Source organism: Oncorhynchus kisutch, linkage group LG17 (assembly GCF_002021735.2).
Source record: "Oncorhynchus kisutch isolate 150728-3 linkage group LG17, Okis_V2, whole genome shotgun sequence".
NCBI classification, from domain to species: Eukaryota; Metazoa; Chordata; class Actinopteri; order Salmoniformes; family Salmonidae; genus Oncorhynchus; species Oncorhynchus kisutch.
Genome location: NC_034190.2, coordinates 41,731,108 through 41,748,796, shown reverse-complemented (window position 1 = coordinate 41,748,796; position 17,689 = coordinate 41,731,108). Strand labels below are relative to the sequence as shown.

General features: G+C 43.7%; 1 protein-coding gene across 3 annotated transcripts in view; it reads left to right on the top strand.

The window, feature by feature from the left end:
* rprd2a (regulation of nuclear pre-mRNA domain containing 2a) overlaps window positions 1-17,689 on the top strand; it is a 57,315-nt gene that overhangs the window by 35,901 nt on the left and 3,725 nt on the right. Inside the window, exons 10-13 of one of the 3 annotated variants that reach the window (XR_002257576.2) lie at window positions 1,944-4,155; window positions 9,465-9,577; window positions 14,148-14,244; window positions 14,577-14,615. Coding sequence is in view for 1 of the 3 variants with exons in the window: in XM_020505798.2 (XP_020361387.1) it covers window positions 1,944-3,823 (1,880 nt within the window). In the remaining 2 variants the exon portion in view is untranslated. Of the gene's footprint in view, window positions 1-1,943; window positions 4,892-9,464; window positions 9,578-14,147; window positions 14,245-14,576; window positions 14,616-17,689 lie in introns of those variants that run through there. The other 2 variants (XR_002257578.2, XM_020505798.2) reach the window with 2 other exon arrangements.

Here is a 17,689-nt window from a genome sequence, read left to right as displayed (position 1 = left end):
TCTTTGAGATGTTTCTACAACTTGATGGGAGTCCACCTGTCTATATAAGGTCTCACTGTTGACATTTCATGTCAGAGCAAAAACCAAGCCATGAGGTCGAAGGAATTGTCCGTAGAGCTCCGAGGCACAGATCTGGGTACCAAAACATTTCTGCAGCATTGAAGGTCTCCAAGAACACAGTGGCCTCCATCATTCTTAAATGGAAGAAGTTTGGAACCACCAAGACTCTTCTTAGAGCTGGCCGCCCAAGCCAAACTGAGCAATCGGGGGAGAAGGGCCTTGGTCAGGGAGGTGACCAAGAACCTGATGTTTACTCTGAAAGAGCTCCAGAGTTCCTCTGTGGAGATGGGAGAATCTTCCAGAAGGACAACAATATCTGCAGCACTCCACCAATCAGGCCTTTATGGTAGTGGCCAGATGCAAGCCACTCCTCAGTAAAAGGCACATGACAACCCACTTGGAGTTTGCCAACAGGCACCTAAAGGACTCTCAGACCAGGAGAAAAGATTCTCTGGTCTGATGAAACTAAGATTAAACTCTTTGGTCTGAATGCCAAGCGCCACATCTGGAGGAAACCTGGCACCAACTGTATGGTGAAGCATGGTGATGGCAGCATCATACTGTGGGGATTGTTTTCAGTGGCAGGGACTGGGAGACTAGTCAGGATCAAGGGAAAGATTAACAGAGCACAGTAAAGAGAGATCCTTGGTGAAAACCTGCTCCACAGCCCTCAGGACCTCAGACTGGGGCGAAGCCAGAGCCCGGACTTGAACTCGATCGAACATCTCTGGAGAGACCTGAAAATATCTGTGCAGCGACGCTCCCCATCCCAACCAACAGAGCTTGAGAGGAACTACAGAGAAGAAAGGGAGAGACTCTCCAAATACAGATGTGCCAAGCTTGTAGCGTCATACCCAAGAAGACTCGAGGCTGTAATCGCAGCCAAAGGTGCTTCAACAAAGTACTGAGTAAAGGGTCTGAATACTTATGTAAATGTGATATTTAAGTACATTTTTTATGGATTTGCTAAAATGTCTAAACCAGTTTTTGCTTAGTCATAAATTCAGAGAACCAGATTGTAATTTTGGTGCGCAAAGAAAGGAGTTATGAGTTCATTCAGGTGCGGGTGCCAGGCTCATTCTCTTCAGGACAACCCAGAGTATGACGCCATGTCATCTTGAAACGACATAAAATATAGTGATTATAAACATTGACACTGTATGACATGAGTTTTATGATATGGAAATGTGAAGTGCACATTTGGACTCAGGTGTTTGGCTTGTTGTATGCGATATAAAGCGATATTTATTGTAATACTCAACATCTCATCTTTCAAAATACATTGAGTCATCTTATTTCACAGCATTTCCCTCATTCGCAAAAGTTGCCCAATTCCCGGGAGGACTGGGGGCAACTTCTTGTCGGTGCTCAAGTTCAGAACGGCTGTCCCTCATAGTGGTCCCATGTGGCTCTGTTGGTAGAGCATGAGGGTTGCGGGTTTGATTCCCACAGGGGACCGGTATGAAATAGTATGATAAATGTAGGCACTCCTACTGTAAGTCCCTCTGGATAAGAGCATCTGCTTAATTACTCAAATGTAAATATAAAACCGATACAGCACTGTGAAGTGCTGAGCCAGAGCTCTGACGTAATGTATGGCATGTTACTGTACAGCCACTACATTCCAAATTTAGGTGCTTATTATTTTCAACCCGCATACGAGACAAACACTGATTTCGAGGGTGAAAAAAACATTGTTTCTAATTGACAGAATGTTGCTAATTGAGTAGCAAAAATGGTGACAGACGGAGAGTATAGATCTCTACTCTGTTATCACTTATTGTACTGAATCGTTCAGATTCGTACAATTGAGGTTGCCATTCATAGTTGTCATGTATTTTAACACATTTCCTTTTCTCTCCTTTTTTCCCACTCCCTCGTAGGCCTCTCCACTCTTCTGAACAGCCCAACGGGAAACCTCTCCTCATACTCCCCCAGTACAGGCAAGCTCCCTCCCTCCGCCTCCACCCCTACAGTACCCTCTCGAGGCCTTCCTCTCACCTCCTCTACGCTCAAACCAACCCCATCAGCCCCTACAGTGGGGAATACCACCACCGTCCTTCAGGCAGCATCCCTTACCCAGCCCACACAGCCTCTAGACATCGGCCCTCACAGAGGGCTGGTCCTTGAGCAAGAGAAGGAAGAAAAGCCCTCTGCTTCCAGCCTGGAGTCCAAGATCCACAGCTTCCTGCAGGGTAACCCTGGCTTTAATGCCTTTAACCTGGGCTTGACTAGCGAGACTATGCATGCGGGAGGCAGCGACATCAGCCCCTTAGCGGGTACAGAGACCCTAGAGGGCACCCCGGTGCGGGACGAGGCCGGAGGAGGCACCCCCACCCTGGATGAGTTCTTGGACACACCAGGAGGAGCAGAGCCCTTCCTGGCCAAGCAAGGTCAGGTCTCTTCTGGGGGAGTTCCTAAACAACCAGATGGCAGCCTGTCTCAGTCTCCAACTGCCTACCACAACCAAGCCTGGCAGGATCCCAACAACCCTCATGTCCACTTAGGACCACAACCAGGTGCTCCGAATGGGCAGGGGTACCACCAGTTGCCTTATGGAGGGAATGAAGAGATGCATGGAATAGGTCCTTCCCTCAGAGAGTCTGGGTTGGCCCATTACCAGCCCATCACGACACAGGTGTCAGCCCCAACCCTCGGGGAGGGGTTACCCAGTAACACACCAGGAGTGCCTCCTGCAGGGCCAAAACCTAGTGTGAGTGAAGGAGGATGGTATGGTAATCCCTACCCAGAGGGACGGGCCCTGCATCCTAACAACCACAACATGGCTGCATCAGGGGCAGGAGATGGCAAAACCCCCATGTCAGGACGGTATGCATACCAGGGGGAGGGGCAGACGCAGCCCTACCAAACAAAGGATCCTCAAACTCTGCTTTCCCAACAGGGGGCCAACCCCTCAAGCTTCCTCACCAGCCCTCTGCCCCCCATTCCCCAGCTGCCTCCACCGCCCTTCCCTGGAATACCAGCCCCACCACAGGACTACCAGAGCTCGCCCGCGTCTCTCATTGTGCGAGGGGTGATGGTGCCTGTGGAGCAACCCTCACCAAACCCTGAGATGGAGGATGACAGGGTGGGCGTCAGTGCATTGGGCGGTCCAGTGATTATCAGTGATCACCAGCACAAATCTGCTTTCCACCCTGAGGGCCAACCCTATCACCCAGATGACCTTCATCGCCATGCCGATGACCCCCGTCATCACCCTGACAATTTCCCTTGTCACACTGACGACCTCCGCCGCCACCCCAACGATCTACGCCGTCAGCCTGACGACCTGCATCACCTTGACAACTTCCGTCAGCACCCCCACGACCTCCATCGTCACCCAGATGATCACTATTATCATCCAGACGATTTCCACCATCTACCTGTAGACGATCCTCATTATCCTTACAGAGTCAGAGAGCGCCTCACTCCCCCCCTCTCTCCCTCAGAAGACCCTTACTACTATAACTACCCTCCACGCAGCCCTTCCCCTCCATATGGTCACAGACCCCCCCTTCACCCTCACATGGACCTGCACCACCCTGACCACATGCCCCTGCCTCCCCATCCTCCACACCGTTTTCTCCACCCAGTTCACCAGCCACACCTGAGAGGCCTCCCGTGGGGTCCCCCACGCCCAACCCTCTGTGGGCCCATGCTCAGGGGGAAACGGCCAGGGCCTCCTTTCGGGGGACACCCCAGAGGGGGACCAGGTGGTCCGTTCTTTCCTCCCAAAAGACCACACCTACCTCCACGCTTCTGACTTGTCAACTGACTGGGGTGACATCAAATTACAGTGCTTAGGCTACCGGAATGTCATTGTGGCAGGGGGCGCGACACATCGAGGCTAGAAGAGGAGGAGAGATGAGTTGGGAAGAAGCAGAAGAATTGAGGTGTACTTATCTCTGCTCCCCTTCTTAGTTTAAGAGGCCTGAGAGGAAGAGGGGAATAGATGAGTACAATTGGAGGAGGAGTAAATTGGGAGGATCTAAAGGAATCGAGGAGAGGATGAGTGAAGACGTGGATCTGGAGAAAGAGGGAATGGAGAGTTCGGCCTGAACAACGGAGACACAGCGGAATAGAAGAAAATAAGAGGTGGATATATAATTCAGTTTGATTTTTGTTCTCATATTTGTTCAAATATAAAACGTTAAGTCTGTTATTCATCTTCCCCCCCTGAATTAGTGCTAAGCGTGCAATATGCTTGTGTGCATGCGTTAGCGTGAGTGAGCTAAATCCAAGACTACTACTGTTCATTATTTAAACTGCATTTTAAGACGTTATTATTTTGCAAAGTAGGCCTAAGCGTCGTTTCTCTTGTCATTTTTCAATGAAAAGTAGAGTCCCGTTTTCCCATTGAAAAGACCTAGCCATGATCCCGTCAATCAGGATAATCTCTACTACGTGGTCTCTTTTTGTTTACGCTACATTTTATGTACGTGGACGCAAAGAGAATCTGAACTTAATATTACGTTATTTCCTTCTACAGTATCCGTTTGTGTAGCTGGGGGGAAACTGATGATAAATTCCATAAATGTTATGATTTTGAATGTTATATTTGTTAAGCAACACTTTGTTCAGTGCGAAAGATTGAACCTTTTACTGGCTGTGTCATCACTTCTCTCATTTCTCAGAGAAAGATGACGCCAGCACAGAGGTAATATTAGAATAAAACAAGGCTTAGGGGTGGGAGGGGGATGGTATTTTTCTTTGCCCCTAAACAACGAAGAAGAAAAGAAGTTCATTTTGGAATTGGATCAAGAAACGTTCTGCCTTCAGCTACCTTTTACTTGTACCGACTTTAATAAAAACCTGATTTTGAAAACCGCAATGGAAGGTTTCTTTCTTTCTCAGCCTGTGGAAATGCCTCTCACAGCTGCCCAAGTCATGTTTGCATATTCTTCTTCCACCACGATTCTTTCCCATCGTCACCTCTTCCACAATAACGTTAAATGCCCATCAGGCTTTGGTCAATTTGAATTTAAGGCAGTCAATTCAAGATGTAAACTGAAGTTCCAATTCAATAATACATTTTTTTTTTTTAAATGGCATTATTGAGAAGCTATTTTCAATGACTTCTCAATAAGTTCAAAGGGAGATGGTATTTATCTATTTAGGGATTTAATATTCAAGTAATTTCCTGGATTCACTGACTAAAATTCTAATTGACCCCAACCCTGATGCCCATGCACTAAACGGAAGTCGAACAGAGAAATGTAAGTGCTTTCTCGTCTGTTGTACTGTAGGAAGCAATAGCCTAAGTGAATCGCATCTGTTGCCATGCAACGTGCTACATAATTAATTTACTTAGAGTTAATTAGCTCGTGACCATATATTAGTTCAGCCAACAAGGTCATGCCTTGTAGGTCAGCTTAGAAACACTCTGGGCCTACATCTTACGACACAATACTTAGCAAGTGTATTAGAGGCATATCATTGCATTTCAACAGTAAACACCAAAGAATTCAACTTGATTAGGAAACTTTTGTCAGACCTGGCATGTTTTTGAAAGTAATTTATTCTGAATGCAGGACCTTGTTATTTCAGACTAGGGCCTCTATTCATAGAGCGTTTGAGTAGGAGTGCTGATCGAGGATCAGTTTTCAGCACTCATACTCTGAGAAGCTTTATGAATATCGGCACAGATCCATACGATGTTGCCAACCGTTTTCGTTAGATGGTTAGATGACTGATATTCTCAACTGCTAGTTTTCATGGGGGGGGATCATAGCCCGCTGGTGCCTGATATAAAATGGTTTTGAAACACAAAGTATTCCGTGACGACAGTGCAAACCTCCACTGACCTGTAACTAAGATATAAAACAACAAGCAATAAAGTACATTATTTACATGATTGGTTAGATTGACAGGTTGATGGGCTTTTAGATCAGGGGCCTTATTCATAAAGCATCTCAGAATAGGAGTGCGGATTTAGGATCAGTTTAGCAATTTCGATTACAATAAATACGATTTCATGGACAGTTGACCTGATCCTTTGAGATTCTTGATACATATTGTCCCAGGTTAAATTGAATTGAATGGTCTGTCCATCAATTTAGACAGCAAAAGCTCATGCAAAAACGTCTGGATCTGCTGTTGATAGGGTATGTTAAATAATGAGTGGTTAGTGAAGGACCTCCATTTAAGGTTACCTAAACATTAGGACTAGACTGTCTCCGGCCTTAGGTCAATGTTTTTGCTGCCAGTGCACACAATTAGAGATGTCTATCACCGTAGCCTGCATCACTATGCTTCCATGAAAATACTTTCGACATTCAGTTGTAGAAAACCTGTACCTTTCGGCATGGGGTCATACACTACATGACCAAAGGTATGTGGACACCTGCTCGTCAAACATCTAATTTCAAAGTCACAGGCATTAATATGGAGTTTGTCCCCCCCCTTGCTGCTATAACAGCCTCCACTCTTCTGGGAAGGCTTTCCTCTAGATGTTGGAACATTGCTGCGGGACTTCCATTCAGCCACGAGCATTAGTGAGGTCGGACACTGATGTTGGCGATTAGGCCTGGCTCGTAGTCTGCGTTCCAATTCATCCCTAAGCTGTTCGATGGGGTTGAGGTCAGGGCTCTGCAGGCGAGTCACGTTCTTCCACACCGATCTTGACAAACCATTTCTGTATGGACCTTGCTTTGTGCATGGGGACATTGTCATGCTGAAACAGGAAAGGGGCTGCCCCAAACTGTTAACACAAAGTTGGAAGCACAGAATTGTCTAGAATGTTATTGTATGCTGTAGCCTTAAGATTTCCCTTCACTGAAACTAAAGGGGCCTAGCCCGAACCATGAAAAACAGCCACAGACCATTATGCCTTATCTACCAACCTTTACATTTGCCACTATGCATTCGGGCAGGTAGCGTTCTCCTGGTATCTGCCTAACCCAGATTTGTCCGCCGGACTGCCAGATGAAGCGTGTTTCATCACTACAGAGAACGTGTTTCCACTTCTCCAGAGTCAAATTGCGGCAAGGTTTACACCACTCCAGCCGACACTTGCATTGCGCATGGTGATATTAGGCTTGTGTGTGTCTGCTCGGCCATGGAAACCCATTTCATGAAGCTCCCGACGAACAGTTATTGTGCTGATGTTGCTTCCAGAGGCAATTTGGAACTCGGTAGTGAGTGTTGAAACCGAGGACAGACGATTTTTACGTGCTTCAGCATTCGGCAGTCCCGTTCTGTGAGCTTGTGTGTCCTACCACTTCACAACTGGGCCGGTGTTGCTCCTAGACGTTTCCACTTCACAATAACAGCACTTACAGTTGACCGGGGCAGCTCCAGAAGGACAGAAATCTGACAAACTCACTTGCTGGAAAGGTTGCATCCTATGACGCTGTCACTTTGAAAGTCACCGAGCTCTTCAGTACGGGCCATTTTACTACCAATGTTTGTTTATGGAGATTGCATAGCTGTGTGCTCGATGTTATACACCTGTCAGCAACCGGTATGGTTGAAATAGCCTAATCCACTAATTTGAAGGGGTGTCCACAAACTTGTGGACATGTAGTGTATATTATTCTTTACTAAAAAGATGAGCTTTGATAAATGTTGTAGTTTAAATTAAATGCAGTGCTGTTTTGATCAAATTCTGGCCTTGACCTTGACTTTAATATAACACATTCTCTATGTGATTCTTTACAATATTAACAATTACTAGAATAAGAAAAATTTACCAAACACTTAAATGCTGCCAGGGCAAATATGTCTCAAGTAGGCTTTGAATAAGTACTGAGGGAATAACCTTTTAAGGAAGATTGAAATGTCCGTTAAGTGTTGATTGAGCTTAATTTGAAAATAGACAAGATCATTGTAGCATTTTGTGGCTTTTTCAGTAATGGGAAAAGTGCTTGTGAGCTACCCATTAAAAAAAAATACCAAAAGATAGGTGATTATTTTACATATTGCATCCCAGTGTGTTGACCCTGACTGCTATGGTTACAAACAGTTTCTCTGTAATTAACAATGGAGATTTACTTTTTATTTATCCTGTATTTAACTAGGCAAGTCAGTTAAGAACAAATGGCTGCCTACCCCTGTCGACACTGTCCCTATGGGACTCCCAATCATCACCAGATGTGATAAAGTAGTTACGCCTCTTATGCTGAGATGCAGTGACTTAGACCGCTGCGCCACTCGGGAGCCCAAGATCACATAGGGCTATATATAAAATAAAATAAAGTGAATCAAAACGTTCGTGTAGGGTAATATTTGACATAGTGTAGGATGTGTGTGCATGTTGAACACATACAAACGTGGGCAACACAAACGTGGGCAATGTTTAGTATTCGGGCGCTAGATGTCAGTAAAGACTCTCAGACATTTGTATCGCAGTAGGACCATACGATAGCATCTGACTGAACAATGTTTTGAGACACGGTCTACGCAGTATTGCCTATTCATAAGGACCGTGCCGCCTCGCCTCCCCTGGCGAGAGCGTTGGACGTTTCCCCGCCCATTTTAAGAGCCCCGCATTTAAAGGTCTTGACGAATGTTTTAAATTGTGGCCAATCAGTGCCCGGAACCGTGGATAAAAAATAGCTCCGTGGCCCCATGTTTTGCCCAGGCTCTTTCCCAAGTGCGCGTTTTCGAACTGTGCAGTGTGTAGGCCAGGGGCGTGTTAAGCAGGGCGCAACATTTGGATAGAAATACGGTATGTAGAACAAACATGCCTATAATCCGATATGGTAGAATAAAGACTCACGTCGGGCCGATTCATTGAATTTCTATCTGCAACGTTCGAGAACGTTTTGCAACTGAACGTGGCCCAGGTGCAGCCACATTCAGTAAACAGTCGCACAAACAGATAAGAATGACAGGTCAGAGGCTAATATCCTACAAATTGTAACGTTTTTACGAATGTTGAATGGAAAATTCTAGAGTAAAAAAAATGTCAACATGATGTAAAGAGACTGTTATTTGAATATTAGAGCCACACTCTACAAGTGTGCATACCATCAATGAACATGCACATTAAGAAAGAAGCTAATGCATCCCCTGTAATTTTCATGTGCAAATATCTGTGCAGTGCTCAAGGAAGGATATTCCATGAATGCAAAATTACTTTAAAACTAAAACATGACTTGCAGCTATAGCCTACCATTTATTTTACAAGGTCTCATGTGAACAAACAAAAAACTAAACAATAGAGTAGCGGCCTTACAGATTGTTTTTAAATGTGTAAACCTTGTGGGATTTTGTTTTCATAAAACAACTGTGAAGTGAAGTCTAACTCTGGTCTCTGTGCATTGCCCCTACAAGGATAATTGTTAGCCTAATTTATGATGAAAGTTGTTTTATTTGCTTCATTAATTGATTTCCCTCACCTTATCTTACTCTGTTCTAATACCTATTTTCTTTCCATCCTTCCTTTCTCCTTCTGTTAACAGTAAGCTGGATGACTCTGTGATATGGTGACCTGTGCAAGGAGTGGGAAACCGCTGGCGAGAGGGACATACAATACAACAAGGACTGATGTCATCTCAATGTCCACTAAACCACAGTAATAACACATTTAACACCGCCAAAGAAGTACTAAATACAGGGCAGTTTCTCTGACACAGATGTAGCCCTGTGATGGTATAAAATTCAAGATCGAGCAAGAATTTCTATTGAAAATGCTTTTGAGTCCAGGATTAGGCATAATCTGTGTCTGGGACAACTCCCCTACATGACAGGCCTTGTGTTGGCCATAATTTAGTTCAGCAAAGTAATTATATTGATCAATTCCACAGGTTTGTGATACAATTTTAGTCAAGGTACATTGTTACTCAAGCACCCTCTAGTGGTGCAATGTGACTTATTCGAGAAGGGCCACAGTGTTATTATCAGGGTGATGGTATGATTCACTAAGGCTTCGTCGCAAATGGCTCTCTGGTCAAAGTAGTGCACTATATAAATCTTGTTCCCTGACACTTCCTGCAAAATAAGAAAGCCAATAAGATTGATGTGAAATTTACAGCGTGATAGGCATTGGCTTAATCTACCAACCAATCATCTCCCTCTACACCTTCCCCCACTTTTCTTGCGCACCTCTGTCATATCAGAGAGGAAGAGGTGAAGCAAGAGGTTTTACTTTGCCCAAAATCTGTCCTTGAAAAATAAGCCCACAATTGAGTAATTTTTGTGTCAAATTTGCTACTTGAGGCTTAATTGATCTAATCTAACTTTAGTGATGCTTAGGTTGTTACGAATGCACTGATATAAGTGGACACACGTGGTACTACGTCAACTTTGGGAAAAAAACTAATTTACATCAGAGTATTGTGCCGGAGGGGATGGCAGCCATTTTACGGGCTCCTGACCAATTGTGCTATTTTGTGTTTTCTTGCTCTGTTTGTAACTTTTTTTGTACATAATGTTTCCGCTATCACTTCTTATGACAGAAAAGAGCTTCTGGACATCAGAACAGAGATTATTCACCTCGAACTGGTCGAGGACTTTTTCTTTATGAGTCTGACACAAATGATATACTGCTCCTCCTGGACCAGGCCCAAATCCCCGTCATTTTGTGTGAAGAGGAGACGGCATTACAGAGGTCAAAGAGCCGGATGCATCGCGAGTCCGTGTTGATGAGTGGATTATCTGCCTTTACCCTCCGTTCTACTGGCGAACTGGAGAATAAACTGGATGAGCTCCATTTGAGACTATCCTATCAACAGGACATAAAAAAAACGTAATATCCTGTGTTTCACCGAGTCAAGGACATGTATAATATACAGTTGCTGGGTTTTCCGTGCATCGGCAAGACAGAACAGCAGCCTCCGGTAAGATTGGGGGTGGGGTTGTGTCTCTTTTTCAACAACAGCTGGTGCGTGATCTTTAGTATTATGGAAGTATCAAGGTTTTGCTCACTTGAGTTGGAGTACCTCCTGATAAATTGTAGACCACAAATTGTAGACCACAGTTCCATCTGTATTCTTCATAGATGTCTATTTACCACCACAAATCGATCCTGGCACTAAGACCGCACTCAACGAGCTGTATAAAGCCATAAGCAAACAACACTATTTTTATCCAGAGGCGGCGCTCCTAGTGGCCGGGGACTTAAATCCAGGACAGCTGAAATCCTTTTTACCTCATTTCTACCAGCAATGTCACATGTGCAACTAGAGGAAAAATAGTCTAGATCAATTTTACTCCACACACAGAGATGTGTACAAAGCTCGCCCTCCATTCATCCGATGGCATTGAGGAGTATACCACATCAGTAACCCGCTTCATTAATAAGTGCATCGACGACATTGTCCCCACAGTAACTGTAGGTACATATCCCAACCAGAAGCCATGGATTACAGGCAACATCCGCACTGATCTAAAGGCTATAGCTGCTGCTTTCAATGAACTGGACACTATCCGGACACTTATAAGTAATCCCGCTACGCCCTCCAACAAACCATAAAACAGGCAAAGCATCAATACAGAACTAAGATCGAATCCTACTACACCTGTTCTGACGCTCGTCAAATGTGACAGGGCTTGCAAACTACAAAGGGAAACCCAGCCACGAGCTGCCCAGTGACGCGAGCCTACCAGATGAGCTAAATGCCTTCTATGCGTGTTTCGGGTCAAGCAACACTGAACCATGCATGAGAGCACCAGCTGTTCTGGACAACTGTGTGATCACGCTCTCTGTAGCCGATGGGAGTAAGACCTTAACTTTTTTTAACATTCACAAGGCCGCAGGGCCAGACGGATTACCAGGATGCGTCCTCAGAGCATGCACTGACCAGCTGGCAAGTGTATTCACTGACATTTTCAACCTCTCCCTGACCCAGTCTCTGTAATACCTACAGTACCGTTCAAAAGTTTGGGATCACTTAGAAATGTCCTTGTTTTTGAAAGAAAAGCAAAGAAAAATTGTTTGTTCATTAAAATAACATCAGATTGATCAGAAGTACAGTGTAGACATTGTTAATGTTGTAAATGACTACTATAGCTGGAAACGGCAGATTTTTTAAATGGAATATCTACATAGGCGTACAGAGACCCATTATCAGCGACCATCACTCCTGTGTTCCAATGGCACGTTGTGTTAGCTAATCCAAGTTTATAATTTTAAAAGGCTCATTAGAAAACCCTTTTGCAATTATGTTAGCACAGCTGAAAACTAGTTCTGATTAAAGAAGCAATAAAACTGGCCTTCTTTAGACTAGTTGAGTATCTGGAGCATCAGCATTTGTGGGTTCGATTACAGGCTCAAATTTGCCAGAAACTAAGAACTTTCTTCTGAAACTCGTCAAGTCTATTCTTGTTCTGAGAAATTAAGGCTATTCCATGTGAGAAATTGCCAAGAAACTGAAGATCTCGTACAACACTGTGTACCACTCCCTCCACAGAACAGCACAAACTGGCCCTAACCAGAATAGAAAGAGGAGTGGGAGGCCCCGGTGCACAACTGAGCAAGAGGACAAGTACATTAGAGTGTCTAGTTTGAGAAACAAATGCCTCACAAGTCCTCAACTGGCAGCTTCATTAAATAGTACCCACAAAACACCAGTCTCAACATCAACAGTGAAGAGGCTACTCCGGGATGCTGGCCTTCTAATCAGAGTTCCTCTGTCCCCATGTCTGTGTTCTTTCCCCCATCTTAATATTTTATTTTTATTGGCCAGTCAGAGATATGGCTTTTTCTTTGCAACTCTGCCTAGAAGGCCAGCATCCCGGAGTCACCTCTTCACTGCAGACGTTGAGACTGGTGTTTTACTATTTATTGTGTGCGTCACACACGCATACACACACATCCACACACACACACATTCACATTCCTTCACACTCTTCACATATGCTGCTGTTAGTCTCTTTTTATTATCTATGCATAGTCACTTTACCCCACCTACATGTACATATTACCTCAACTAACCAGTACCTCTTGTATATAGCCTTGTTATTATTTTATTGTATTCTATTTTTCCTTTTAGTTTATTTAGCACTTTTTTCTTACTCTTTTAAAACTCTGCAAAACTCTGCTAAGGGCTTGTGAGTAAGCATTTCACGCTGTTGTATTCGGCGCATGTGATAAATACAATTTGATTTGAGTAGTGCCTGTTGTAATAGAGGACTCATCATTAACCCATTTTAACATGGACATTGCCATTGAAGGCGTCCACCATTTGAAAGTAGTCAACTGGGTGGGGATTTCTATGTTGGGAGCATTCAGCCAATGAAAAACAAGAACATTTACTACTTTAAAATGTGATGGCCTCAATGGTGCTGCCCATTCTGTAACAGATCAAAAGATGAGTCCTCTATCTAGCTCTATGGCCTGCGCATCTCGGCCTTTCATTGGCTAGAATGGTCCCATCTGATCTCGCCACCTCCTGCCTGCCTGCCTTCCATCTTTGAGGACATGTATTCCCCCCCCCCCTTAGTCATTTTTTATAATTTCATGATGCTATATTTGGAAAGCATATGTAATTTCTAGCCTTATTCATACAGTTTTGTTGAATAGAAAATACATTGTATAAAATATTCCATATTTGTACTGTGTACTTGAGCATTCGTCCTCAAAAGCTACTACAATTCAGCAATTTATGACTATTTTTACCAGAAAGGTGAGATTCTAACCTGTCTTGGAGTATTCTGCATTACTAGTTATTGTTTATGGCCCTCGCATGATAAATAATTACTTTTGGGGATGACGTAGATTACATTTCCGATTACATTTAGTTACATTTAACTGGTTTTAAGGGTGTAGGCTTTCTTCTCAGTTAAGCCATTTGCTAGCTATGTTTTTTTGCTAATTAGCTAGATGGAAGTTGTGTTTTTGCAATCCCACTGGCAGAAGTTCATGCCTGAGTCCATGCCTCCATTTGTAATTCGCTACATTTAAATGATGACAAACACTTTACTCTGTAGGTCACTCCCATAGAATTCTATGACCACTCCCACTAGGCCCACTTTGATTCGTTTACGTCCCAGACTCATAATATGCGCCGTGCGCAATAGCCTGGGGACGCAGAGCAGCCTAATACATACCTACCGAGCTCAACTGGCCAACTGGCTGTATTGTTATGATTTGATTTGCTGTGTGTAACCGTCCCTTCTCTCTTTGAATGTGTCTCTTTGAAAAGAGAGGTAAGGGCTGTGAGCATGAGGACGACAACCAGAGGGGAGCAGAGTGGTTGAGAGACAGCTGAAGGACATGCCACTGCCACTTAGTCAGGGAAAGTAAGTTCAGCCAGAATGAGAGAGCATGGTGCCCCAAACACAAGGCCAGACAGGCTAATCTCTCTGTTACACACACACACACACACACACACACACACACACACACACACACACACACACACACACACACACACACACACACACACACACACACAGTATTCTACTTTGGAAGATTCTGTACATTTAAACCATGTATTTTACTTCCCAGATTTGATTGAAATAAAAGCAATAATAACATGTTTACTTCTCTTTAAACAACAATAACATATTTATATTATCATAGCAAACTGTTTTCATTGCTCAATTACTTGTATCTTTTGCATAAACTATAGGCTGACGTCATGGCCATTGTTGATGCATTATGAGGCACGGTGAGTGACAGTCTAGATACTCCCAGCTGTGTTGATAGGATCATCATATTAATATTTGTGGGATAGATCACACTTTAGAATGTTTATAGAAAGTGCTCTATCTTGAAAATGCCATCGCTGACATGCATCTTTTTTTAAATATTTCTAAATCAACACCAGACAAATGAGCAATTAGTAAAATATCCCTTTTAATGTGATTTTAATGTAATGATAACTACAATCTGTAGTTCTCTCAGGCTTCTATTTTGTCAACAGTGAAATTACTACAATATGACAAAAGAGATGATAATTATGTACATAACAAACCCTGGCATTGTAGTGGCTTTCTGGAAATGGTCAACTGATGTCCTTGGTCAGCTACCCCAAATATTTGTATTTTTTCTCTTCTTTTTTCATTGAAATGCACCATCTGAAATAATCTCCTGCCAATTAAAAAAAAACAACATCTAAACGTCAGTCATTGTATTTTATCATTAAGATGAAGTCAAAAGGTAGTTTAAAGTTCTTGGTCCTTTATCCATGCATGTGCACAGGGATGGAAGATAGGATTTAAGGACGGATGACAGATGATAATCTCACCATTCGAGGGGAAATGAAGTGGTTTGGGTTGGGTACAAGATTGGCAAAACGAGAAACACCACTGGCTATTTAAAACTGGGATAAACACTGTGGCGAGAGCTCATAAATGTTAGTTATTGTGAGAAAATATTGTACAGTATGTGATTCTTTGAAGTGCCATGATTATTTAAATGGACAAATTTAACTTTTTTTTTTACCCGCATGTCACGTGCAACCAGGGGGGGGATCCTAGACCACCTTTACTCCACACACAGAGATGCATACAAAGCTCTGTCCCGCCCTCCATTTTGCAAATCTGACCATAATTCTGTCCTCCTGATTCCTGCTTACAAGCAAAAACTCGCTCAATACGGAAGTGGTCAGATGACACGGATGCTACACTACAGGACTGTTTTGCTAGCACAAACTGGAATATGTTCCGGGATTCATCCAATGGCATTGAGGAGTACACCACCTCAGTCATCGGCTTCATCAATAAGTGCGTCGACGACGTCGTCCCCACAGTGACTGTACGTACATATCCCAACCAGAAGCCATGGATTACAGGCAACATCCGCGTCAAGCTAAAGGCTAGAGCTGCCGCTTTCAAGGAGCGGGAGACTGCTCCGGACGCTTATGAGAAATCCTGCTATGCCCTCAGATGAACCATCAAACAAGCAAAGCGTCAATAGAGGATTAAGATTGAATCCTACTACACCGGCTCTGATGCTCGTCAGATGTGGCAGGGCTTGAAAACTATTACGGACTACAAAGGGATACCCAGACGCGAGCTACCCAGTGACGCGAGCCTCTCAGACGAGGTAAATGCCTTCTATGCTCGGTTCGAGGCAAGTAACACTGAAGCATGAACGATAGCACCAGCTGTTCTGGATGACTGTGTGATCTTGCTCTCGGTAGCCGATGTGAACAAAACCTTTAAACAGGTCAACATTCACAAAGCCACTGGGCCAGACGGATTACCAGGACGTGTACTCAAAGCATGCGTGGACCAATTGTCAAGTGTCTTCACTGACATTTTCAAACTCTCCCAGAAAGAGTCTAATACCTACAGTTGAAATCGAAAGTTTACATACACTTAGGTTGGAGTCATTAAAACTTGTTTTTCAACCACTCTACAAATTCTACTTTGTGCGTCATGCACAAGTAATTTTTCCAACAATTGTTTACAGACAGATTATTTAATTTATAATCCACTGTATCACAATTCCAGTGGGTCAGAAGTTGACATGCACTAACTTGACTGTGCATTTAAACAGATTGGAAAGTTCCAGGAAAGGATGTCATGACTTTAAAAGCTTCTGATAGGCTAAATGACATAATTTGAGTCAATTGGAGGTGTACATGTGGATGTATTTCAAGGCCTACCTTCAGACTCAGTGCCTCTTTGCTTGACATTATGGGAAAATTTAAAGAAATCAGCCAAGACCTCAGAAATAAAATTGTAGAGCTCCACAAGTCTGGTTCATCCTTGGGAGCAATTTCCAAACGCCTGATTGTACCACGTTCATCTGTACAAACAATAGTACACAAGTATAAACACCATAGGACCACGCAGCCATCATACCGCTCAGGAAGGAGACCCGTTCTGTCTCCTAGAGATGAACATACTTTAGTGCGAAAAGTACAAATCAATCCCAGAACAGCAGCAAAGGACCTTGTGAAGATGCTGGAGGAAACGGGTACAAAAGTATCTACAGTGGGGCAAAAAAGTATTTATTCAGCCACCAATTGTGCAAGTTCTCCCACTTAAAAAGATGAGAGGCCTGTAATTTTCATCATAGGTACACTTCAACTATGACAGACAAAATGATTTAAAAAATCCGGAAAATCACATTGTAGGATTTTTTATGAATTTATTTGCAAATTATGGTGGAAAATAAGTATTTGGTCACCTACAAACGAGCAAGATTTCTGGCTCTCACAGACCTGTAACTTCTTCTTTAAGAGGCTCCTCTGTCCTCCACTCGTTACCTGTATTAATGGCACCTGTTTGAACTTGTTATCAGTATAAAAGACACCTGTCCACAACCTCAAACAGTCACACTCCAAATTCCACTATGGCCAAGACCAAAGAGCTGTCAAAGGACACCAGAAACAAAATTGTAGACCTGCACCAGGCTGGGAAGACTGAATCTGCAATAGGTAAGCAGCTTGGTTTGAAGAAATTAACTGTGGGAGCAATTATTAGGAAATGGAAGACATACAAGACCACTGATAATCTCCCTTGATCTGGGGCTCCACGCAAGATCTCACCCCGTGGGGTCAAAATTATCACAAGAACGGTGAGCAAAAATCCCAGAACCACACGGGGGGACCTAGTGAATGACCTGCAGAGAGCTGGGACCAAAGTAACAAAGCCTACCATCAGTAACACACTACGCCGCCAGGGACTCAAATCCTGCAGTGCCAGACGTGTCCCCCTGCTTAAGCCAGTACATGTCCCGTCCCATCTGAAGTTTGCTAGAGAGCATTTGGATGATCCAGAAGAAGATTGG